This window comes from Nelusetta ayraudi, unplaced genomic scaffold, assembly GCF_046127955.1.
Source record: "Nelusetta ayraudi isolate G7.1 ecotype Tasmania unplaced genomic scaffold, CSIRO-AGI_Nayr_v1 ptg000004l, whole genome shotgun sequence".
Lineage (NCBI taxonomy): Eukaryota > Metazoa > Chordata > Actinopteri > Tetraodontiformes > Monacanthidae > Nelusetta > Nelusetta ayraudi.
The window spans coordinates 5,701,011-5,726,500 of record NW_027466054.1 but is presented as its reverse complement, the minus strand read 5'-3'; the positions used below and the strand labels follow the sequence as shown (position 1 = coordinate 5,726,500).

The 25,490-nt window shown below is 42.4% G+C and overlaps 1 protein-coding gene across 10 annotated transcripts in view; it reads left to right on the top strand.

The window, feature by feature from the left end:
• The window catches only part of ank2a (ankyrin 2a, neuronal), a 71,405-nt gene that overhangs the window by 11,939 nt on the left and 33,976 nt on the right, over positions 1–25,490 (top strand). For 4 of the 10 annotated variants that reach the window (XM_076030815.1, XM_076030849.1, XM_076030824.1 and 1 more), the window contains 34 exons: positions 6–104; positions 266–364; positions 478–576; positions 750–947; positions 1,075–1,173; positions 1,394–1,492; positions 1,657–1,854; positions 2,116–2,214; positions 2,483–2,581; positions 2,689–2,787; positions 2,879–2,977; positions 3,088–3,160; positions 3,298–3,348; positions 3,798–3,924; positions 4,005–4,083; positions 4,173–4,276; positions 4,625–4,660; positions 5,367–5,591; positions 5,699–5,797; positions 6,188–6,342; positions 6,768–6,979; positions 7,100–7,304; positions 7,384–7,480; positions 7,884–8,112; positions 8,358–8,483; positions 8,588–8,710; positions 8,814–8,846; positions 8,929–8,950; positions 10,006–16,719; positions 17,411–17,488; positions 18,056–18,187; positions 18,293–18,433; positions 18,546–18,756; positions 18,926–19,004. In XM_076030815.1, coding sequence (XP_075886930.1) covers positions 6–104; positions 266–364; positions 478–576; positions 750–947; positions 1,075–1,173; positions 1,394–1,492; positions 1,657–1,854; positions 2,116–2,214; positions 2,483–2,581; positions 2,689–2,787; positions 2,879–2,977; positions 3,088–3,160; positions 3,298–3,348; positions 3,798–3,924; positions 4,005–4,083; positions 4,173–4,276; positions 4,625–4,660; positions 5,367–5,591; positions 5,699–5,797; positions 6,188–6,342; positions 6,768–6,979; positions 7,100–7,304; positions 7,384–7,480; positions 7,884–8,112; positions 8,358–8,483; positions 8,588–8,710; positions 8,814–8,846; positions 8,929–8,950; positions 10,006–16,719; positions 17,411–17,488; positions 18,056–18,187; positions 18,293–18,433; positions 18,546–18,756; positions 18,926–19,004 — 10,638 coding nt within the window. The remainder of the gene's footprint in view (positions 1–5; positions 105–265; positions 365–477; positions 577–749; positions 948–1,074; positions 1,174–1,393; positions 1,493–1,656; positions 1,855–2,115; positions 2,215–2,482; positions 2,582–2,688; positions 2,788–2,878; positions 2,978–3,087; positions 3,161–3,297; positions 3,349–3,797; positions 3,925–4,004; positions 4,084–4,172; positions 4,277–4,624; positions 4,661–5,366; positions 5,592–5,698; positions 5,798–6,187; positions 6,343–6,767; positions 6,980–7,099; positions 7,305–7,383; positions 7,481–7,883; positions 8,113–8,357; positions 8,484–8,587; positions 8,711–8,813; positions 8,847–8,928; positions 8,951–10,005; positions 16,720–17,410; positions 17,489–18,055; positions 18,188–18,292; positions 18,434–18,545; positions 18,757–18,925; positions 19,005–25,490) is intronic. The other 6 variants (XM_076030841.1, XM_076030833.1, XM_076030891.1 and 3 more) reach the window with 4 other exon arrangements.

Below are 25,490 nucleotides of genomic sequence, written 5' to 3'. Positions count from 1 at the left end.
CCTAGAATGGCTTCACCCCTCTCCACATTGCGTGTAAGAAGAACAGAGTGAAGGTGATGGAACTGTTGGTGAAATACGGAGCCTCCATTCAGGCCATCACTGAGGTGAGTTGATTAGAGGGAGTGTAATATAAATAAGTTCTTGTATTAAAAACAATACAAAGCTGTTTTTGTGGAACATTGAGCTATATACAAAATTCACCAACTTTCCTTGTTATAGAACTATTTTCTACATTCATAAACTCTATTTTTTTCCCTCTCTCTAGTCTGGTCTGACGCCCATCCATGTAGCAGCCTTCATGGGCCACCTCAACATCGTCTTACTTCTGCTGCAGAATGGAGCCTCTTCAGACATCCGCAACATTGTGAGCACAAGTGAAGCAATTTCTGTAGCCACCTGTCGCTGCCACTCAGACACAAACAGCAATACAAACTGGAGCGTGAGTTGTATTCACACACCGATGTCTTTGCAAACCAGCGCGGTGAGACGGCTCTCCACATGGCGGCGCGAGCGGGTCAGATGGAAGTGGTTCGCTGCCTGCTGAGGAATGGAGCCTTGGTGGATGCCATGGCCAGAGTGAGTTCCTTCTCTTAGGCTGAAATAAGCTTATATGTATCTACATTTTTTTCAATCAATGCAATGTCTTTGGCCTAAAACAGCTCCCTGGTTTTATTGCATGCTATTCCTTTTTCTGTTTGTTCTTCCTCATGTTGCTTACATATTTACATGTCCACCCCACCTGGCCACAGGAGGACCAGACCCCCCTCCACATTGCCTCCCGTTTAGGGAAAACTGACATCGTCCAGCTGTTGCTGCAGCACATGGCTCACCCAGATGCTGCCACCACCAACGGCTACACACCCCTGCACATCTCAGCCAGGGAAGGCCAGGTCGAGACCACCGCCGTCCTGCTGGAGGCTGGAGCGTCACACTCGATGGCCACGAAGGTAAACGCACTTCGACGTGCTCGGGGATGAAGTCGCGGTCGGTCATAAAAAATGCATTTTGTTATAAAGATATAGTCTCACTATTATCCAGTTGGACGAACATGTTTTCCGTTTTCCCCTTCTGCAGAAAGGATTCACTCCATTACATGTAGCAGCTAAATATGGAAGCATCGATGTAGCACAACTTCTCCTTCAACGCAAAGCTGTCCCCGACGATGCTGGCAAGGTGAGGCGGCCCAGTCAAGGTTTACTGACAGTATATGGCTTAAAAATAGTTTATGAATAAGTTATTTATTTCTATTGATATTGCCTTGAATATTTAACTACTTCACTTTTTTTTTTTTTAACTTAAATAGTAATGGCTAATTGCAGTGAAAACGTTTTTGAGACTCAACACAACAGATGTGCAACGGTTATTGTAACGACCCAAATGTTATCATTTGCAGAATGGCCTCACCCCGCTGCACGTGGCAGCTCATTATGACAACCAAGATGTGGCTCTCCTGCTGCTGGAAAAAGGAGCCTCGCCTCATGCCACTGCAAAGGTTGTGCAAAGAATTCAATAAGAGACAGAATATGTGTTGCAGTCCTTTCCACTGCAAATTATCTGATAGGGTGTGAGATCTGTGAGGCCTCCCAAGAACGTACAGCTGAAATCATGCTGAGCTGATGTCATTGTTGGTAACTCTGTACCCTCTCACCCCCCTAGAATGGCTACACCCCTCTCCACATTGCAGCCAAGAAGAACCAGACGAAGATCGCATTAGCGCTGCTGCAGCACGGCGCAGAGACAAACATTCTGACCAAGCAGGGGGTCAGCCCTCTGCACCTGGCAGCGCAGGAGGGCCATGCTGAGATGGCCAGCCTGCTGCTCGGAAAGGGAGCTCACGTCAACGCAGCCACCAAGGTCACTCACACGTCCAAATACACTGATAGACACTTGACATCTACTAACGAGGGTGAAGTTGCACCACTTGTCCAAGGTGTCAGGTTGTTATAACAAGTGTTGCACCTTGTGCCTCTAATGGTGCAGTAACTCTGGTATGTGGTGGAGGGAGTGCGTTAGTTTTAGCTAGATAATACCAAAAATAAAAGTCTATTTAGTGAGTAATTACGCCTAAGTCGTTAGCAACAACATGCCAACTCCTTCCATGTTATTATGTTACAGACCGGACTTACCCCACTGCACCTGACGGCCCAAGAAGAAAGAGTCAATGCAGCAGAAGTGCTTTCTAAACATGATGCCAACTTGGATCAGCAAACTAAGGTAGAAACAACTCCTTCTTTACATCTTGGAGGAACTCGGAGGTTAAAAAAAGGATATATGCAGTATCAGTAATATCAGTACAAAGCGCTTTAATTTGTTTCAAGGGTTGTTGCCACGTTTATTTCAAGTGTTATTTTCACGTGAACCTCTAAATGAAATTTCCAGTTGTAAAATTTGGCCTACAAGGCATCTGCTGCCATCTGGCGGCAGACTATAACACTACACACTCTGCCATTCTGACGGATTTCTTTTTCTTTTGTCGCCTCAGCTTGGATATACCCCCCTAATTGTGGCCTGTCACTATGGAAATGCCAAAATGGTGAACTTCCTGTTACAGCAAGGTGCCAGCGTTAATGCCAAAACCAAGGTAGAAATAAAAAGTGTTGTTTTTTTGTTTGTTCGTTTGTTTGTTTGTTTAGCTTAAACCACAGAAAAGAATGTTCATCTCTGGCCATCTCTCTGTTCCCTCACTAGAACGGATACACACCTCTTCACCAGGCAGCGCAACAAGGAAACACACACATCATCAACGTGCTCCTTCAGCATGGCGCCAAGCCCAATGCTACAACAATGGTATGCAAACCAACAGTGTTTGACTTCACTTTGTTTTGATAAAAGAGTGAAAAGGGTGTTTCATTTAGTGTTTTTCCTGGGTGTGATACAGAATGGAAACACTGCCCTCTCTATTGCCAAACGCCTGGGTTATATTTCCGTTGTTGACACACTGAAAGTTGTCACTGAGGAGGTCATCACAACCACTACGGTAAGCTCAAGATAAATTATTTTATTTTATTATTTTTAATGTACGTTATCCCGGAATTCAAGGCTGACCCTTTTCTTTCCGATTTCTTTAATCAATTATTGTGACGTCAGACTATCACAGAGAAACACAAGCTCAATGTCCCTGAGACCATGACGGAGATCCTCGATGTGTCGGACGATGAAGGTGAGCCTGATGGCAAATTCCAAAGAGTTGCACCATGGTTTTAATCTTACATGCTTTCACAGTGAAGTAACAAGAGGCTACATTTTAAAGCTGATGGAGTTTCATTGCCATAGGCCTTAAAGTTATGTGTTTTATAGCTTTGAGGCTGGAGGATGAGCCGTTATCTGAGATGTCTGTGGAGCTGGAAGGTACTGCACATGTCTGCACTGCTCTGCCAGCTTGGTGTGAAATATGTTTGGGTGTGAGCCAACTTCTGGGTGCATTTGTCATGACAATAATAACCAATTATGGAGTTATCGGTGTTGAAAGACACCACGCGCAATGTTTTTGCTGCATGCGGACCTTGGAATGGTGCTTTACGAAGAGGAACTCCTTCCTAGTCGATCAAAATGACTCTGAATGCTTTATTCTAGAGCCCAGTTTTGCTAATCATGTGTAAAACAGGGCTTCTTCTGGAAGGCACTAACACATTGTAGTGGTTGCACATGCTGCAAACTTGGTGAATCAGAGCCGCGATCGAAACATCCTCCAGGGTTCACTGAATGCAGGAGGCCTGCCCACGCGTTTTAACAAATGCTGCGTAATCTCGGACGAGCGGAGGGGCAAGATGTGAGGTGGACCCTGATGTGTTTTGTAGGCGAGGACACGATGACAGGAGATGGTGGCGAGTACTTAAGAGCAGAGGATCTGAGAGAGCTGGGCGATGACTCCCTGCCAGGACATTACCTGGACAGCTTCAGTTACATGAACCACAACTTGGACAGGTGAGAAAAAGTACTTCAGCCATCTTATGAAACTAATTCTGCATTGAGAAATGTGTTGACGGAGTCCCTTTACTCCGCAGGGCACAGCACACTCCCATCCACCAGAGTTTCCATCAGAGAGACGGGGTTCTCATCGAGGACATTCTCACGAGCCACCAGGTCAGACAAGAGTGGAGACGTTAATGAGGTTTGTTCTTGTGCATAATGTGAAGGAGCGTCTCGACTGATGTGTTGATGTTGGTCTGCAGGTGACAATGCTGTCCAGGGAGAATGAAAAAGACTCATTCCGTCTGAGCTGGGGGGCCGAGCACCTCGATAATGTGGTGCTGTCTTCCAGTCTACTGCACTCAGGGTACACGAACGCACGCACGCACACACACACACACACACACACACACACACACACACACACACACTGGTTTAATAGTTATTTAATGTCCACAATGAAATGTGTTTGAATCACTTCTAAATCATTTTTTCCTCACTTTATCATGCCTGTGTTCAATTCTGCTCTTTGCCACTGTCGTTTGTCACTGCTTTGGTTCTTGCTTTTTATTCTCTTTTTGTTTCTTTTCACCTTGCCTCTCTGTGCATTCTGTTTTCTTGGCTGAACTCGTGATCGTGTGTTTGTCTCTGTGTGTGCGTGTGTGTCTGTGCGTCCATGTCTGTCTCTGTGTGTGCTGTGGTATTCTGCTTCTAGCCGTTCCTCTCCGTGCCTAGACCATGACAACAGCAGGTGATACTCTTTCTTTTAGAACCTTTATCTTGATCTTACCTCGCCTGCATATTTCCCTCATATTTTCATTTACTAGTCTGTGACTACATTTCCATCCTGTTTACTCAATTCACACTGCATGACGTAACTCTTCCAAGGTGCAGCTATTGTAGAGGCATTCTAAGCAAATTATTTTGCTCCTGATGCATTCAGGCTCCTTCACAGTGGAGAACCTGATTTGTGAAAATGTGGAATTTGTGGAAGGATTGATTTTCTTTTGTATTACTGTACTGTATTATGGTTTACCAATTCAGTTTATTTAGGAAAGTTCATCAATAAGTGCATAGTTATTGACAAACATATACTTCTATAAATAAAAATATATAGTAAAAAGCAAACAAAAATGTTTGAATGAACAAGATTTTCTCCACTAATTACCACTGAGAATGTTTTCTGATGCCCTCCCGTATGCTTGCTTAGCATGTACTATTGTATGTAAAAAAGATCTACAAATGATGAGGAGCTTGCTGTGAGATTACCTGCCGACTATGCTTGCTGTTTTAGCTCTGCTGTCTTTTTTCAGCAAAGAATACAGGAGGTGTATTCTGTAATGTCCGTCGCTTTGACTGCATGATACTGCAGAGAAAACCGCACTGCACAAAGCTCAGTTGTTCATAAATAATGTTGAAACCTGATGATTTCATGTTTTGTTGGACCCTTTTTACAGCTTCCTGGTCAGTTTCATGGTAGATGCCAGGGGCGGAGCTATGCGCGGTTGCCGCCACAACGGCCTGCGAATCATAGTGCCGCCAAGGAAGTGTTCCGCACCCACGCGGGTGACGTGCAGACTGGTGAAGAGGCACCGTCTGGCCTCCATGCCTCCGATGGTGGAAGGTGAGGGCCTGGCGGGTCGCATCATCGAAGTTGGACCTACTGGAGCCCAGTTTCTGGGGTACGTGGATTTTTTTTGCCCGTGTGTGTTGGATCATGTGACTGTAGTTGCAAAGCGGTGTGTTCATAACTTTTCTTCGCCCCCCCTTTCTGCTGCGTGTGGATCAGTAAACTCCACCTTCCCACGGCTCCTCCCCCTCTAAATGAGGGCGAGAGCCTCGTCAGTCGCATCTTGCAGCTGGGTCCACCAGGAACCAAGTTCCTCGGGTAGGACTGTGGTTGGGGGAACGAAACAACATGAGAGAAGTTTCATGTTCATCCATATTTGTTGGCTTTGGTTTTCTTTTTCTTTTCTGGTATTTTGTATCGCCACATTCTGAACCCCCGCATATTTTGCATCATTTTTTCGTTTTTTCCTGTGGTTTTCGCTCATTAAAACAAAAGCCTTCATCATTTCTTGTTGTTTGTATGGTTTCCCTTGTATACAAACATAATTCATTCCTTTTATCTTGGTTTCAAAAGAAAATCACATAATTTTTATTTTCAAACCCTGAATGTTTTAAGCCTTATATTTTTTATTTTTTGTGGTTTCATTTTTAAGGCAGACATTTAAAAACAGAATCCAGTTTAATTCTGTGGTATCCTGTCTCCTTTTAGACCTGTGATTGTGGAGATCCCACATTTTGCAGCACTGAGAGGAACAGAGAGGGAGCTGGTCATCCTGAGGAGTGAAACAGGGGAGAACTGGAGAGAACACCACTGCGACTTCACTGAGGAAGAATTGAACCAGATACTCAATGGAATGGATGAGAGTAAGGATGTTTTCACACTCGTGGCACAAGTATTAAGTCTACTTCATTTGAAAAGCATGAGCACAAGCGTGCCATGATCCGGCACGGTTCACTATCCATAAACGAGTCTGCAAAAGGAAACTCACGTGGCTGTGCACAGTGAGTATTATGTAGGAGACCTGAATGGAACAGGGCAGGTGCTGAAGGGAACATGGTGTTTCATGTGGGTGACTCTCAAAGAAATGACACTTGGAAACTTCAGAGTGACTCTTAATGCAATATGTCAGCAATTCACAGGGTTTTTGTAAACTTATTATCCAAGGGAAAAGAATTATTTTCATTTCATGATTCACTTTTATTAACTTACATGAGAATTGCAAACCTTTAGACAGAAGTAAAGGAGTGTATCAGGTTTTCATCACACCATGTATTTGTAATCCTCACAGAACTTGATTCCCCGGAAGAGCTTGAAAAGAAAAGAATATGTCGCATCATCACACGTGACTTCCCACAGTACTTTGCAGTTGTGTCGCGGATAAAGCAAGACAGTCACCTGATTGGGCCAGAAGGTGGAGTCCTAAGTAGCACACTTGTGCCTCAGGTTCAGGCAGTGTTCCCTGAGGGAGCCCTGACGAAGAAGATCCGAGTTGGATTGCAGGTACACACAGTGGTCACAGGGGAGCCAATGGACTGTTCCTGGTGAAGGCAGCAAACAGTTCTTTCATTTCTCATTTTCATTTAAACAAGTTTTCCAATTGTGTTACGTGCCTTGGTTTAGGCTCAGCCCGTTGATGTCGACTTGGTGAAAAAGATTCTTGGGAACAAAGCGACATTCAGTTCAATTGTCACGTTGGAGCCCAGACGGAGAAAGTTCCACAAGCCAATCACAATGACAATTCCAATTCCCAAGAGTTCAAACAGTGACGGGACGTCAGAGTTCAGTGGGGAAACTCCCACATTACGACTTCTTTGCAGTATCACAGGTATATTTGCTGCAGATATGGAAAATATATAACATGCATAGAAACATGAAGAGTAGCAACTCATGGTTCTGTGCTCCAGGTGGAACCACTCCTGCCCAGTGGGAGGATATCACTGGCTCTACGCCGCTCACCTTTGTGAACCAGTGTGTTTCATTCACCACCAATGTATCAGCAAGGTAAATTCTTATAACATTTAAAAGTTCTTGATCCAGTTGTTCCTCATATTCATTGAACACTTTGATTTCTAATATAAATTCATCTCATTTCAATCTCGAACTCTTCTGTAACCTCTTAGTTACTTCTAAGCAAATCCTTACAGCTGTCCCTACAGCAATCAGATTTAGGTGTTTAATAAAGTTAATTAATTAGTTAGTTTGGTGACTTTTTTAAAAAAAAAATGTCAAATACCTTCCTGACACAACCCTTGCATTTTTGGGGGGTTTGGAAAATCAAACCGAGGAAGCCCAGTTTCAAAGCGAGCACTCTACCACTTGGCCACTATGACACCTTAGTTTTCTTCAGTATTCTGCTCCTCCTTATCTATCAACACTTGACCAGAGGTTTCTGTGAAATTCCTAGGTTCTGGCTGATAGACTGCAGACAGACTCAGGAGTCAGTAAACTTTGCCAGCCAGCTGTACAGAGAGATCATCTGCGTTCCGTATATGGCCAAGTTTGTCATATTTGCAAAGACACTGGACCCCATTGAAGCTCGCCTGCGCTGTTTCTGCATGACGGACGACAAGATGGACAAGACCTTGGAGCAGCAAGAGAACTTCACTGAAGTTGCCCGCAGCAGAGATGTTGAGGTACAGTAGGATGACAACACAAATACAATACTGAGAAAATATAGGATATATATATGTATATACATATGTATATATATATATATGTATATATATATATATATATATATATATATATATATATATATATATATATATATATGTATATATACATATATATATATATACACATATATATATACTTCTTAATAGTCTGATGAAGTATACTTTCATGTTTTAATTTAAATGTCTCCAATGTCTACACACAGGTGCTGGAAGGAAAACCTATATATGCTGACTGCTTTGGAAACTTGGTGCCTCTTACCAAGAGTGGGCAACATCATGTGTTCAGCTTCTTTGCCTTCAAAGAGAACAGGCTGGCCCTTTTTATTAAAGTAAGTTTTGATATCACACATAGATGTCCGTGCTGGAGTTTGTGAGTGTCATATATCTGATTTTTTCCATAATTGTTTTAAAATTCTGTTTTCCTACCAAACAGATAAGAGACACAACACAGGAGCCATGTGGTCGCTTGTCCTTCACAAAGGAACCACGCACGTACCGTAGTCTTACCCATAATGCAATCTGCAACCTCAACATCACACTTCCAGCATACTCAAAGGTTATTATGAATATACAGTAGTTTCATTTAAAACCACACACACACCCAATCTAGTTTGCTGGAATTAACTTTGCTTCTCTTTTTGTCATTTCTTTCTGTTTAGGACTCTGATTCGGACCAAGATGCAGATGATGAGGTAAATACTGCCTGCTTTAAATATATATACCAAGTATTGTGTGCTCATATTAAAAACACTAAAACATTTCTTTCTCTTACAGAGTGAGAAAAGTGAGAAGAGATGTAAGTCCTTTTAAACATTTTTTATGTAATTTTACATTAAGTAGCACTCTCAGTATACTAATTATTCTATCAGCTTACTTTTAAAGTGTAAAACTATACTTTTTATAGTAGAACATAGTTTCAAAATGCAGAAATTGACATGTTGAGCTTTGTGTTTAGATTGCTCTGCTAATTTGCTCTACTAACACTGTTAACATTGAAGCTTATTACTGCTATGCTACGGCTTATGTACTCTACATTCCTCTGACCCCAAACCACCTATATTATTTTTGCTTTAATTACAAATTGATTTATTTTATTTTACCTTAACTTTTCACAGCAATTGCTTTAATCCTTTTTATTTCGATAGTTATAATTTTAAAAAAGATTGAATTAGTGTATCGTAAAATAATTTTTATGACTACCTTTAATTTTTCAGTGTCAGATGCCACTATTTTAAATTAGCATTGACAGTTTGAGTTTTGAAAAAAATCATAATTGTAATTCTAAAAACACACACACACACACAAACAAAATCTTCACATCACATGACAGTGTCATAGGAAACTTTTTTGAATTCGTTATATGTCTTTGAATTTTAATTAGAGTTTATTATGATTTCTATAGGCTTTGATTTGAAGTTAATTTTCAGACAGACATGACCAATCATGTCAGCATCCAATCTTGAGACTATCATTTGTCATCATCATTTATTCATGTTTAGTTGTTTGTTTCTGTGTTATCTTACCCCTTTATATTTTGTTACATAACTGAATCTGAGGTCAAATCATTTAAATCCAAATCTTTGCCCACATCCTTCTTCTTGTGTTACTCTTCCTGGCTTTGCTTATGCTGCGTTGCTCAACTTCTCTTAAAATTCTTGTGGATTACTTATGTCCTACCTCTGGTCTTCCTTTCAAGACCGTCAATTCTCTGCCCTGTCATCATTCTCCTTGCTTGAACTTAAGACGGATTTTTGATGACATTGTCTTGATCACATTTTTCTGATGTCTCTCTTCCCCACTTCATTTATCCCCTATGTTCTTTACCCCTTTTTGGTTAAAACATTTTTTAAGATGATGAATCTGAATCAACAGAGACATTCTCCCTGAGAACTAACCAACCTCTTGACCCAGCAACTCTTGCAAGTCCGGATCTTCTGTCAGACATGTCGGATGTCAAAACTACCAGTGTTATAATTGCAGACCAAATTGCAGACCAATTAATGCTTGATGATAAGTCTGGAATCATAATGTTTGAGGAAAAAGAAAGTAGATATCAGTTTAAAGGCAGACAGGAAAAGGTTAGAGGAATCCAGAAAGACAGTTTGTCCAGTACTTCACTCCTTGAGACAGAGTTTTCCCCTGTTGTAGAACCATACATTCAAGAGACTTTTGTTAAAGAGAGGACATCAACTAGACCTACCACAGAGCTCAGGGACATTCAAGGTATTGTCTCACATCTCAGCAGGGACATGGATAGGTGCCTTGAACAGAACCCTTTGGTAACACACAGTTCTGAGATAGATCTTGTTCAAGACAAATTTGAACAAGTTATCATAAAGCGTGATGGGAAAAGACGTCCCCCTGGTATCAAGAAACCTATTAGAAAGAAACTTAGAGAAAGAGAGTTTTCAGGGTGTAGTAGCTCTGAGGGCGAACTGGAGCGGATGAGCTCTGAGGAGTCTTTGGATGGAGATGCTATTCTCAAAGACTGTGAATTTGTACACAAAGATATAGAACCTCCAGCATCTCCTTTAGTTGTAGAGACATCTACAGGCTCTATAAAAGACAAAGTGAGAGCTTTACAGAACAAAGTTCAAGAAGAAGAGGAACAGAAAAATCTCCAGAAAGATATTCTGAATGCAAAAACATATTTCCCCAAAACAGAAAGAGAAACGGATATGCCAGAACTTCCGACAATTCCAAGGTCTCCCAGATCACAGACAGAGAGGTTAGAGGAGACTATGTCGGTGAAGGATTTATTAAAAGCATTCCAGACTGGACAGGATCCTTCCAAAAACAAATCTGGGCTTTTTGAGCACAAGGCATTGACTTCCTTCCCATCATCTTTATCTCAACAAGAATACAATGACGGCATACAGACAAATGAACTAAGTCCCTCAAAGGAGCCAAAGACAGACATGGAGGAGCATTCCAAAGGTTTGATTGAACATTCAGAATCCCTTGTAAATGCAGATAGTATTTCTGAAATGATGGACAACAGTCAAGGGAGTGTTCAAAGTCTTCAACCACAGGTAGAGCCCCCTCAGTTATCTCAGGATACTGTGTGTGTTAAGGAGCTCATGAAAACATTCCAAACTGAGAATGACTCTGAGATAATCGATGAAGGTGTTTCTTTGTCAAAAGGCACAATTCAATCAGGAGATACAGAAGATAGACAGGAGTTTCAACAGAGTCCAACGCATGAGCCAAAATCACAAACGCACACTCAGAAACTCTTGTTTTCCCACCAACAAAAAGATGTTCAGCTATTTGATGAAGCCAACTTTACAGGTGAACCACAAAGTTTAAGCAGTGAACACACTGATAGTGCCTGCGTCGGAAAGACAGTCCGATTTGCTAATACCATTACTTTGGATGATGGTAGCACGAGAGAGACAACAGCTAGTTCACAGGGAGAAACTTTATCTGTACGGCAGCTGATGAAGGCATTCCAGCCTGACCAGGAACCATTAAAAAATAGTGCTGATGTTAACAATGCCATTGTTGTGACTGCTACTCAAACACTGCAAAGTGAATCTGTAGATGATATAAAAGTTAGTCCTCAGACACATGACCCAGAACGTTTAAGTAGGTCCTTGTGGAAGATGCAGTTAGAAGAAACAGTCATCAGCACAGGGAGGAGTTTTCCTGAAGACATGCAGATCAGCCCAGATCGCAGACCCTCTGAGGACTTCAGTGCTGACATAAAGGCTGAGTTGGAAGAAAGCCCTGAATATCAGCTTTTTAAACAAACATCAACAACTTCAGACATTAGTTATCAGCAAGAGGTCTCCGGGGATAATCAAGCTGATGATTCACTGACAAAACTTGTACCTATGTCCAGTGCTCAGATTGAGCATTATTTTGAGGAAGGTGGTTCTTCTCTGGAGAATCAAGGGGAAGTTGATGATCAAAGTCCAGAGAGTGCCAAACATGAGGGGATGGCTGAATCTTCAACTGAGTATGAATATATTCAGACCTACCATTACAACTCAGGAGAGTTGGAGAATTATGAAGAGACCATGGTAAATTATCCGTATACAAAAGAAGTGAGAAAAAGCCGAGAGAGAATATGCACTTTACCTTCAGACGAAGAGAGAATTCACAAATCAGAAAATACTTCACCAGATGAAGAAAACAGTAAAATGGTCTTGACAGAATCAGCTGGAATGAGAGAGGCCACAATTAAAGAGCCACAACTTCAGGAAATCTACATTGACAGAAAAGCATCGAGCCAGGCATCTGCTTGGGTAAAAGACATAGAAGGGATGTGTTCCTTGATGACGAATGAATTGGATCAATCCACAGAATCAATGCCTTTGATAAATCATGCAACTCAACATGATGTTGTTGAAGAAATATTTGAAGAAACTGTTATGTCAAATGATGAAGAAGTTGAAGTGGGTGGCTCAACACAAGAAAAACAAGAAAAACATCCAGGTGGGGAAATAAAATGTTTGACAGATATGGAAGCCTCTGTGGTTGAGCCACAACTTCAGGAAGTTTACATTGAGAGAAAAGCATCAAGCCAGGCATCTGCTTGGGTAAAAGACATTGAGGGGATGTGTTCCTTGATGACAAGTGAATTGGATCGATCCACAGAATCTATGCCTGTGATAAATCATGCAAGTCAACACAATGTTGTTGAAGAAATATTTGAAGAAGTTGTCATGTCAAATGATGAAGAAGTTGAAGTGGGTGGCTCAACACAAGAAAAACAAGAAAAACATCCAGGTGGGGAAATAAAATGTTTGACAGATATGGAAGCATCCAAGGTTGAGCCACAACTTCAGGAAGTCTACATTGAGAGAAAAGCATCAAGCCATGCATCTGCTTGGGTAAAAGACATAGAAGGGATGTGTTCCTTGATGACAAGTGAATTGGATCGATCCACAGAATCTATGCCTGTGATAAATCATGCAAGTCAACACGATGTTGTTGAAGAAATATTTGAAGAAATTGTCATGTCAATTGATGAAGAAGTTGAAGTGAGTAGCTCAACACAAGAAAAACAAGAAAAACATCCAGGTGGGGAAATAAAATGTTTGACAGATATGGAAGCATCCGAGGTTGAGCCACAACTTCAGGAAATCTACATTGACAGAAAAGCATTGAGCCATGCATCTGCTTGGGTAAAAGACATAGAAGGGATGTGTTCCTTGATGACGAGTGAATTGGATCAATCCACAGAATCTATGCCTTTGATAAATCATGCAACTCAACATGATGTTGTTGAAGAAATATTTGAAGAAATTGTCATGTCAAATGATGAGGAAGTTGAAGTGGGTAGTTCAACACAAGGAAAACAAGAAAAAGATCCTTGTATGGAAAGAAAATGTTTGACAGATATGGAAGCATCCGTGGTTGAGCCACAACTTCAGGAAGTCTACATTGAGAGAAAAGAATCGAACCTGGCATCTGCTTGTGTAAAAGACATTGAGGGGATGTGTTCCTTGATGACGAGTGAATTGGATCGATCCACGCAATCTATGCCCGTGACAAATCACACAGCACAACATGGTGCTGTTGAAGAAATTTTTGAAGAATTTGTCCAATTAAATGATGAGGAAGTTGAAATGGGAGGTTCGCCACAAGAAAAACAAGAAAAAGATCTAGCTGAGGAAACATTTTTTCTTACACATATGCAAGCCTCTCAGGTTGAGGAACCACCAATAAAGGAAAACCGGCTTCAAAGACAGATTTCATATGAATCTTCTATAAATGTGAAGGACTCTGCAGGCATAATAATGTTGCTTAACAATGACCTGGACCATTTTCTTAAAGATAATCCTGTAAAGTATACATCCCCAGAGGAAGACCTTATTCAGGAAGAGTTTGATGAAATTATGGTTACTAAAATCCCCAAATTCCCAAGTGAAGAGCAACACAGAATTTGTGAAAGCACAGAAACTGTAACCAGTGAAGATATGATGGATACTGGTGGTGAACACACAAATACAAAGTCTGATCTGGTAAATCTTCCCGTGAACAATGAGAAACACTTTGACCAGCCTACAACTGAGGAGACTTTGACCAGCATGGCATCAGTTTTGAGTTCTGACTTAGATAAGTATCTCAAAGAACAGCCAGTGGCAATACAATCTTGTCATGATAAGAATGCTATTCATGAGATCAACAACGAAGTTTTACTGACAAAAAGTATCCTAAAGAATGACAAGGAAAATGAGCAAACTGAAGATTTGTACACATGTGAAACAAAAGTGCCTCAAAGTTGCATTAAATTCCAAGAAGTCCACAAAAAAGCACCTGAAAGGGAGATGTCAGGTATGCTGTCATTGCTCAGTTCTGATTTCGAACAATATTTAAGAACAAAACCATTAGAGACGGGAGATAATTCTGAAGAAAACGTGATTTGTGAGATCCACAAAGAAGTTATTTTACCAATAAATAAAAACAGAGCTGATAATCTCATAACTACGGTAGAACAGAACATTGCATCACAAGAACTTTTACGTTCAAAGGAAGGTGAGGCAAAAACCTTTTCAAATTCATCATCACCTGTCAGTGAATCCACTGAAGAGACTAGGCACATTACACAGTTCAACAATACAATTCATGACTGTGGAATCAACGAAAGAGAAGTAGTTGCTGCACAATCAATTGTCACACAGAAACTACAACGACCAGTTGATTTGGAGATCATAAACACTGTGGTTTTTGATGATTCTGCTAAGGAGTTGTGTCAACCAGACTCTTTGGAGGCAAGTCCCCAAATGGAGAAAAGATCTTCAAAGACTTCTCCAGATTCAATTGAGCCAAGTCCTACCAAAGATTCCCCTTGCTTGGACTCTCTTGAAGGAAGTCCCACTCAAACAGAAGAAACTGAATTTAAGATGCCAGCTAAGATAGCTGTGTATGAGGATTATGCTGGACCGAAAAACAATAACCTGTGCTCTGACTCCAACATATGCAATAGTGAGAATTTGCACGTACTCATAAGACAAGACTCGCTTGATAAAGATGATAGTGATGATGATGATGATGCCATTGATAAACAAATTACGCCAGAGGAAAAGATGTTTAAAATGGCCGCAAAGATCAAAACATTTGAAGAGATGGAACAGGAGGCTAAAACAAAGCAAAACAAATCTTTAGATGTCATTGCACTTCCAGAAACTGAGGAAGTTTCTGGGGATAATAATGAAGAACAAGAAAAACCTAGGCTGGGGGTCATTGAGTCTGCAGTTCAAGTATCTGAAAAGGAAGATGCAGAAAAGGAAGGTCCATGCCATGATAAAGGTGATGTAGAGGCTGACAGTCTCTCAGTCATGGATGCTGAGCAACAGGCAGAACCTCTCCAAGGAGAAGGAACACCCAGTAAATCACCAAGACAAACTCTAGGTGGTGAGAGAACATCTAATCCATTTCAGTTTCAAGAGGGGAAGCTATTTGAAATGACCAGAGGAGGGGCTATTGACATGACACGAAGAAGCACTGATGAGGAAGGGGAAGAATGTGCATTTTATCACATAGGTGATCATCCTGTTGATGAAGTTGTACCAGAGGAGATTGATAGAGAGCAAGCAAATTCTCCTTTACTTTCAGAAAATACTATTTCTACAAATGCAGTTTCTCAAGAAGACCTACCGTTGCCTTTGAATCAGGGTTATAACAACATTAACCCCACTCCCAAACCCAGAACTCTCTTGAAACCCCTGAGTGATAAGCCACACAGTGAAATCCCACTTTCAGAATCTGATCTGGGCTGTTCCACAGAGGCTCAGCTTGGTTCCCCCAATGCTTTTGAAGGGCTAAGTGTCATTAAGAGTGAGCAAAGAAACCTTGAAAATATTGGTCTAGGCTATTTAGACTCTACCATAGCCAACTTAGACACATCCACATTTATAGAGCAAGGGCATGATCTAGCAGATTCCTTTCCTGATTATAATGAGGAGGAGGAGGAAGATGACGAGGAACAATGTTCAGTGATAGAAATACCAGTCCCAACTGCCAAGTCTAACCTCTATCAGGATTCATCTCAAGTCTCAGTAATGGAATCGGTTGGCATCACGAAAGAGCAAATGACTGCAGAAGATGCACATAGTCCTGGTTATAATGAAGTTGAAGAAAGAGCAGAAAAACACTCAACTGTGAATCGTAGATCTAGGTCTGAAACTGATAGTGAGTTTGGTCAGGTTTCAAAAACAGATGCTCGCAGTCTCTCTGATAGCATTCAATCCATCAACACAACTAACCCTTTTTCCTTCAAGTTGTCTGTCTTGAAGCAACAAAACCCCCAAATGCAGATGGTCTATTCCACTTCTTGCCAAGGGAAAGAAACTGAGTTTTCTGCAATGACTAAGTCATCTGTTAGGTCGTCTTTAGAGGCCGATGATGTGAGCAGCGCAAGTCACAAGAGTGCAGATTCTGTTATCTTTGCGTATGACATTCCGCACAGTTTGGAATGTGACAGCAATCCATTGCTGGTTGGGCAGCCTTCTTCTGAGACAGAGGATGTATTTGAATCCTTGCCTATCAAAGGCAATATGATGGAAACTAAGGTGCAGAAGATCAATGATGACCAAACTTCAGAATATATGCCAGGTATGGCTAGACTTTAAAAGGCTTCATCCTCTCTGTTACTTTCCTTGGCAGCAAAACTCTTTCCCATATCTTTTAATAACTATACATACACATATTATAGCATTTTTCCTATGTTAACACCAGTGCATCGAGTTTCATGTTTTCAAATTGTTAATTTTGTCTGTTTCTACATTGTGTTTGTGTACGTTTGTGTGTATGCGTTTGTGTGTTTGTGCTTGCATTCATGCAGTCTCAAGGTTAAAGGTCATGCGGGTTTAAATTTTACCCCCTTAAAATTTTTCAGGCTTTTCCTAGAGTATTGACATCAATATGCACTAATACAGCTTTACTAACAATTGCATGCGTTATAGATTCTAAGTACATCATTGTCTCTGCTTGCACCTTTAGTTAGAAATAGGATGTGTTTCTTCTGGCCCATAGGAAATCTTAGCGACTTATAGAGAGACACTTCCAATTCCAACCTTATCTTCCTGGTCAACATTACAAATCAATACTTCATAAGTCTATTGTCCATAAAATTAATGCATTTTCTTTTCTCAAAATATTGACATTCAGGTTGTTGTTTTTTTCCTTGTTCAGTATTGTATGTAATTGAATTAAATTCCACTTAGTAAAATTAAATATAACCCAGATCGATAACTGTTTACCATGATACTAAGATTTAATTTTCACTTCTAATGGCATTTTTTAGTGGATTGGCAGGATGATGCAGACAGGAAAGAGGAGACATTAGCAATCATTGCAGATCTTCTTGGCTTCAGCTGGACAGGTAAGCTGTTTAATTTAGCTTTTTTTAATACATTTTATTGAAACTGGCATATGTTTACATTAAATTGATAAAATAATGTGACATTTTAAACAACCATCGTTCTAAAGGGGTCGTGGAATTACTTTTTCATGTACTGACTCTTTTAACATGTCTTCTTGTGTTTCTGGCATTCCTGCCAACGCACAAAGTCCAAAAAAATAACAACTTGTGTATTTCTAAAGGGACTAGCTTTTTCCATGTTACTGTGCTGCAATGGGGGATTTCTACAGCAAAAGCTGACCAGATTATCATAGTAACGTCTTTGGAGACAAAATTATGGAAGATGTGAGAAACGCTTGTTGAGTAAACAAAATTAGTTTATTGTTGAGAAAATAGATTAAAATCACCAAAATTAATTTATTAAATCTCAAAAGACCCATAATAGGATTATTTCATATCATCTATTATACTTCTGCAACAGGTTTTCACACTTAGAAAAATGAGTCACAATCAGTGTTGCTGAGAATGTTGCTCACAACTTTTCAACTTCAACTTTTTAAACATATTTTTTGTCCTCAATTTCACTAGAGCTGGCCAGAGAGCTGGAATTCAGCGAAAATGATATTCAGTCTGTAAGAACAGAGAATCCAAATTCTCTGCAAGAGCAGAGTCATGCTTTGCTCCAACGCTGGGTGGAACGAGAAGGCAAACATGCAACTGGTAAAAGCTGATTTAAGCATGCTTATTTTGTTCGATATACCAAATTAATTTTTCACTACTTTTTACTATGTCATGTCTATTAATGACTACTGAATTCCTCCACAGAGGATTCTCTCGTCAAGAACCTCACAAAGATAAATCGTATGGACATTGTCCATCTTATTGAGACCCAGATGAATAAGTCGGTTCAAGAGCAAACATCGAGAACTTATGCAGAAATAGAAAAGACATTGGATCACAGCGAAGGTAGTAAGGCTAATAAACACTAATTTAAATATACTTTGGTAATCAGCTACAAGTGGGTTTGTTGTGCTCTTCTCATTTGTTTTTTGTGTCTCTACGTGTTTTGGGTTTTCAGTGTCAGTGGCCTTATCTTCAGTGCAAGAGGATACAGATAGCCCCAGAGTCATGAGAAGGGTAGAATCAGACCAGAGACAACCTCCGGCTGTTTCAGAAGAGGATCTTTCTGTTGCTTCCTTACTAGATATTCCTTCTTGGGCAGAGCCTGTTGGACAATCTAACTTGGAAAGCATCCACAGTGACCTGTTGGAGGAGCTCGAGATCCCACAGTACATTATTTATTTTAAATACGATTACCTAAACAATAATATAATTTTTTGTTTTAATATATATATATATATATATATATATATTTATTTATTTATTTATTTTTTTTTTTGAGACAATGTTTTAATTTGCTACAAATAGCACTCATTTCATTTTCTTGTTTTGTTATAGTGAACTGAATCCTCACTTCTGGCCATCTGAAAATGTAATCAATCAAGAATCTGCAACCTACATTCAATCAGATGAGCAAGTAAGTACGTTTACTACTTCAAAAGAAGAGGCCAACCGCTATGATCCTAAAGTGAAAAGTCAGATGAGTTGCCCGGGTGTTGAAGCTGACAGAAGCCGAACTTCGCCATGGAAGGCCCGTGATTACGAAGATGTGCCAAGGCAGTTACCTGAAAGTCCAAACCTATTATTGCCTATATCTATCAGAGACTTCGGTCGAAGTCTCTCAGAATCAGACAGAGCTGAAAATGACTTCAGCAATCTTTCTGATGAACTGGGTTATACATCACAGCTCTGCTGCAAACAAAAGGAAGGCTCTGACCCTACCACGTTAATTTTGCCTTCAATGGACCAACAAGCAACTCTGGCCAGAAGTGAGGATGGCAAAGATGTACCTCAAAAGAGTGTGCTCTTTCAGAGAGGGTCTGATAAGTGCACACCTCAACTCACAGTGCCCCATGTTCATAGTAGTGTCTCACGGGACTCTACAGTGGAGATGGGCTTTATACCTTTCAAGTCAAGACTGGAAGAAAACACAAAACCCCAAACACTGACAGATGTGCATCTGGGAGCTATACCATTTATTGATAATGATGATGTTAAACCATTTCAGATTATACTTCATGCACCTAAGTGCAGCATGGCTGAACATTTTACTTTGAGTTCACCAAAGATCAGTTTGACACATCATACTATAACTAGTGCCCATGTTCACATGACATGTGACTCTCCTGATCAGGATTTTAATTGTTGTTTTGATATTCCAGAAAATCGCAAAGTCATAATAGAGCCTGAAACAAGGAACATTTCTCCTTCCAACCTTTTCCAACCTATATTTTCCCAGATTAGACCACAATATCCTCAGCAAGATGTGACTTTGGCCTATAGTCCTTTAACCTCTGATTCTTGGGAATCTGAGAATGAGTGTGTATCAGTCTCTCCTGTTCATGAAAAACAACATTTTCCTTCAGAGACATGGGTAATAAACGACCTGGTAAGCAGGATGTCATCCCCTGAATCCGTTATGTCAATTGAGGATTATAGGGCAATATCACCTGATTCTCCGCAAATGGAGAGAAGAGTCCTCCATAACATTTCAAGTATTCTTTATGAAAAGCGGGCTCCCTCTCCAATGTCCGATCATTGTAGTTCTCCAGAACTTAATTTAAACTTAACTGAAAGTAATTTACTTCCAAATTGGCCATGTGGCATAAAACCAAACCTGCATTCTCAACTTTATTCCGAGTCCCAGAAGTCTCCCAAGAAATATCAGTCACTGCCACCTGATAATCAGGTAGCTACAGATGTTTTATCTTTATACAATGGTCCACAGAAAAAGGAAGAGCACCCAGGACCATTATGTCCTGTGGCATCAGGAGTAAAGTCTGATGTATTTCTGCATTGCATTTCCCCGGAGAGAAAAGTACATACATGCGACACAGTGAAAAATGTTTTTAGAAATGGTAAAGATTATCGCCCGTTCTCACCAGAGTCTCAGACTTCTCAGTGCAGCTTCTCTTTTCTTGAACTGGTACTTTCAGAACCAATTCGAGCACAGCTTATGAGTCAATATTGTGATTACTATCTGCTATATTCAGTGGAAAATACATCTTCATCACAGCTGACCACAACTTCAAATAGTACATGGGGGAAAACTGTAGATGTAAGCCCTCTTAACCCTTCTCTTCAAAAGGAATCAGGAGAAGCAAATGTTTATTCTTTATCAGATTTAACAGATTCAAGTGAGAGACGTTTCAGTTGTCATATGGAACATTCTACAATGATTTCATCACCGCTTCCTGAATGTAGTCATTTTAATCATAAGAATATGAAAGATTTAAAGGAAAGACATGGAAGACAAGAGGGACGGGAAAAGCTGCTTGCAAATACTGTATTAAATGGAAAATCAGTTACAAATACAGATGTCATAAGAATACAAAGTGAGGAATTAATGGATACAAATTGGTCATTTGAGGAGAACCAAAAACAAAATGAAGAAAGTGGAAACGCTTATGTGGATTACTGGTTCTCAAAATTGCAATCAAACTCACAATCTATGTTCTCTCTATCACAATCAAATGACAAATCATCTAACACCAAAGAAAATGTCTCAGAGGACATGCAAGAGGAAGAACCAGTAAAAATGTGTAATGTGGAAGAACCCCTTGACATAACATCATGCTTAATTGATAAAAATAAAAAAATGTCTTCCAGCTGGAAAAAACAGACACATATGAGATATGACCCGACAATATTTACCTTTGTGGAGAGACCAAAATACAATTTGAAGTTTCAAAATATAAAGAAAGATTTGAAAGAACATGATGAAAATGTTTTCCGGTTTAATGTCAACTTGTCGAATTCATTCTCAGTGATAAACACGAATGAAAACGAAAAGACATTTAAGAATATAACTACTGAAACAAAGCCAAAAGCTGTGGCCAGTTTTGCAGCGCCAAAAAGACCTCTGTCATATGTGGATGTCGTGCGAGGCGTCATGCACGAGCAACAAGGTCACGACGGCTCGGCCATGGAAGCAGTTTTGCCACCAGAGGGCTGGGCCAGCGAGGCAAGGCCTACATCTCCAGAGTCAGTGGTTTCGCAAGACGATGTTAGGCCCCTTTCTCCCGATTCGCCCGTTCCTCAGTTTAGATATTCCCACGTTGCCTGCGACTTGGAATTGGCCAGAGAGAGGTCCTTCACGCCAGAATCCACGTGTTCTGACTGGGAAACGAATGTCTGGTGTCTTGAAACCTTTTTTCAGCATAGCCCCACTGACGCATGGGCCAGCGGCTTAAGACCACAGTCTCCACAATCAGTGGTGTCGCTGGACGAGCTGAGGGCTCTCTCTCCCGATTCCCCTGTTCCTCAATTTACATGTCCTAGTTTTGCTCATGCCCTGGAATTGCAAACTCAGAGGTCCTCCACACCCCAATCAACATGTTCTGACTGGGAAGGTCATGATTTGTGTCTGGAAACCTTATTTGACGAGACCAGAGCAGATTCTCCGCAGTCAGTTTTGTCGGACTTTCAACTGGAAAAGTTATTCAGCAGCAGGGCATTGTCCCCAGACTCTGTGTCTTCTGATTTCAATGCTATGTACCTCGCCGACTGGTTGGCTGACTTCAGAGCATCGTCCCCAGAGTCAGTTGCTTCACTTGAGCTGCGCTCTTTGTCTCCTGGAGTAGCATTTGATCAAGTCACTAGCCCGCACTGCAACTATTACTTGCAGCTTTCACACAGCAGGCCAGACTCGCCTCTCTCGACGGCGTCAGATGTTGAACATTGCGCCTTTTGTTTGGAGGAGCTGTTTAGCGACGTCAGAGCAGACTCGCCAGACTCTTTCACCACTCCTGCTGTTGCCAGGCCATTGCCTGTGGCCAGTTTTGCAGCGCCAGCGCTTGCGGTTGAAAGACCTCTGTCATATGCGGATGTCGTGCGAGGCGTCAGGCACGAGCAACAAGGCCACGACGGCTCGGCCATGGAAGCAGTTTTGCCACCAGAGGGCTGGGCCAGCGAGGCAATGCCTACATCTCCAGAGTCAGTGGTTTCGCAAGACGATGTTAGGCCCCTTTCTCCCGATTCGCCCGTTCCTCAGTTTAGATATTCCCACGTTGCCTGCGACTTGGAATTGGCCAGAGAGAGGTCCTTCACGCCAGAATCCACGTGTTCTGACTGGGAAACGAATGTCTGGTGTCTTGAAACCTTGTTTCAGCATAGCCCCACTGACGCGTGGGCCAGCGGCTTAAGACCACAGTCTCCAGAATCAGTGGTGTCGCTGGATGAGCTGAGGGCTCTCTCTCCCGATTCCCCTGTTCCTCAGTTTACATGTCCTAGTTTTGCTCATGCCCTGGAATTGCAAACTCAGAGGTCCTCCACACCCCAATCAACATGTTCTGACTGGGAAGGTCATGATTTGTGTCTGGAAACCTTATTTGACGAGACCAGAGCAGATTCTCCGCAGTCAGTTTTGTCAGACTTTCAACTGGAAAAGTTATTCAGCAGCAGGGCATTGTCCCCAGACTCTGTGTCTTCCGATTTCAACGCTATGTACCTCGCCGACTGGTTGGCTGACTTCAGAGCATCGTCCCCAGAGTCAGTTGCTTCACTTGATCTGCGCTCTTTGTCTCCTGGAGTAGCATTTGATCAAGTCACTAGCCCGCACTGCAACTATTACTTGCAGCTCTCACACAGCAGGCCAGACTCGCCTCTCTCGACGGCGTCAGATGTTGAACATTGCGCCTTTTGTTTGGAGGAGCTTTTTAGCGACGTCAGAGCAGACTCGCCAGACTCTTTCACCACTCCTGCTGTTGCCAGGCCATTGCCTGTGGCCACTTTTGCAGCGCCAGCGCTTGCGGTTGCAAGACCTATGTCATATGCGGATGTCGTGCGAGGCGTCATGCACGAGCAACAAGGTCACGACGGCTCGGCCATGGAAGCAGTTTTGCCACCAGAGGGCTGGGCCAGCGAGGCAAGGCCTACATCTCCAGAGTCAGTGGTTTCGCAAGACGATGTTAGGCCCCTTTCTCCCGATTCGCCCGTTCCTCAGTTTAGATATTCCCACGTTGCCTGCGACTTGGAATTGGCCAGAGAGAGGTCCTTCACGCCAGAATCCACGTGTTCTGACTGGGAAACGAATGTCTGGTGTCTTGAAACCTTTTTTCAGCATAGCCCCACTGACGCATGGGCCAGCGGCTTAAGACCACAGTCTCCACAATCAGTGGTGTCGCTGGACGAGCTGAGGGCTCTCTCTCCCGATTCCCCTGTTCCTCAGTTTACATGTCCTAGTTTTGCTCATGCCCTGGAATTGCAAACTCAGAGGTCCTCCACACCCCAATCAACATGTTCTGACTGGGAAGGTCATGATTTGTGTCTGGAAACCTTATTTGACGAGACCAGAGCAGATTCTCCGCAGTCAGTTTTGTCGGACTTTCAACTGGAAAAGTTATTCAGCAGCAGGGCATTGTCCCCAGACTCTGTGTCTTCTGATTTCAATGCTATGTACCTCGCCGACTGGTTGGCTGACTTCAGAGCATCGTCCCCAGAGTCAGTTGCTTCACTTGAGCTGCGCTCTTTGTCTCCTGGAGTAGCATTTGATCAAGTCACTAGCCCGCACTGCAACTATTACTTGCAGCTTTCACACAGCAGGCCAGACTCGCCTCTCTCGACGGCGTCAGATGTTGAACATTGCGCCTTTTGTTTGGAGGAGCTGTTTAGCGACGTCAGAGCAGACTCGCCAGACTCTTTCACCACTCCTGCTGTTGCCAGGCCATTGCCTGTGGCCAGTTTTGCAGCGCCAGCGCTTGCGGTTGAAAGACCTCTGTCATATGCGGATGTCGTGCGAGGCGTCAGGCACGAGCAACAAGGCCACGACGGCTCGGCCATGGAAGCAGTTTTGCCACCAGAGGGCTGGGCCAGCGAGGCAAGGCCTACATCTCCAGAGTCAGTGGTTTCGCAAGACGATGTTAGGCCCCTTTCTCCCGATTCGCCCGTTCCTCAGTTTAGATATTCCCACGTTGCCTGCGACTTGGAATTGGCCAGAGAGAGGTCCTTCACGCCAGAATCCACGTGTTCTGACTGGGAAACGAATGTCTGGTGTCTTGAAACCTTGTTTCAGCATAGCCCCACTGACGCGTGGGCCAGCGGCTTAAGACCACAGTCTCCAGAATCAGTGGTGTCGCTGGACGAGCTGAGGGCCCTCTCTCCCGATTCCCCTGTTCCTCAGTTTAAATGTCCTAGTTTTGCTCATGCCCTGGAATTGCAAACTCAGAGGTCCTCCACACCCCATTCAACATGTTCTGACTGGGAAGGTCATGATTTGTGTCTGGAAACCTTATTTGACGAGACCAGAGCAGATTCTCCGCAGTCAGTTTTGTCGGACTTTCAACTGGAAAAGTTATTCAGCAGCAGGGCATTGTCCCCAGACTCTGTGTCTTCCGATTTCAATGCTATGTACCTCGCCGACTGGTTGGCTGACTTCAGAGCATCGTCCCCAGAGTCAGTTGCTTCACTTGATCTGCGCTCTTTGTCTCCTGGAGTAGCATTTGATCAAGTCACTAGCCCGCACTGCAACTATTACTTGCAGCTCTCACACAGCAGGCCAGACTCGCCTCTCTCGACGGCGTCAGATGTTGAACATTGCGCCTTTTGTTTGGAGGAGCTTTTTAGCGACGTCAGAGCAGACTCGCCAGACTCTTTCACCACTCCTGCTGTTGCCAGGCCATTGCCTGTGGCCACTTTTGCAGCGCCAGCGCTTGCGGTTGCAAGACCTATGTCATATGCGGATGTCGTGCGAGGCGTCAGGCACGAGCAACAAGGCCACGACGGCTCGGCCATGGAAGCAGTTTTGCCACCAGAGGGCTGGGCCAGCGAGGCAAGGCCTACATCTCCAGAGTCAGTGGTTTCGCAAGACGATGTTAGGCCCCTTTCTCCCGATTCGCCCGTTCCTCAGTTTAGATATTCCCACGTTGCCTGCGACTTGGAATTGGCCAGAGAGAGGTCCTTCACG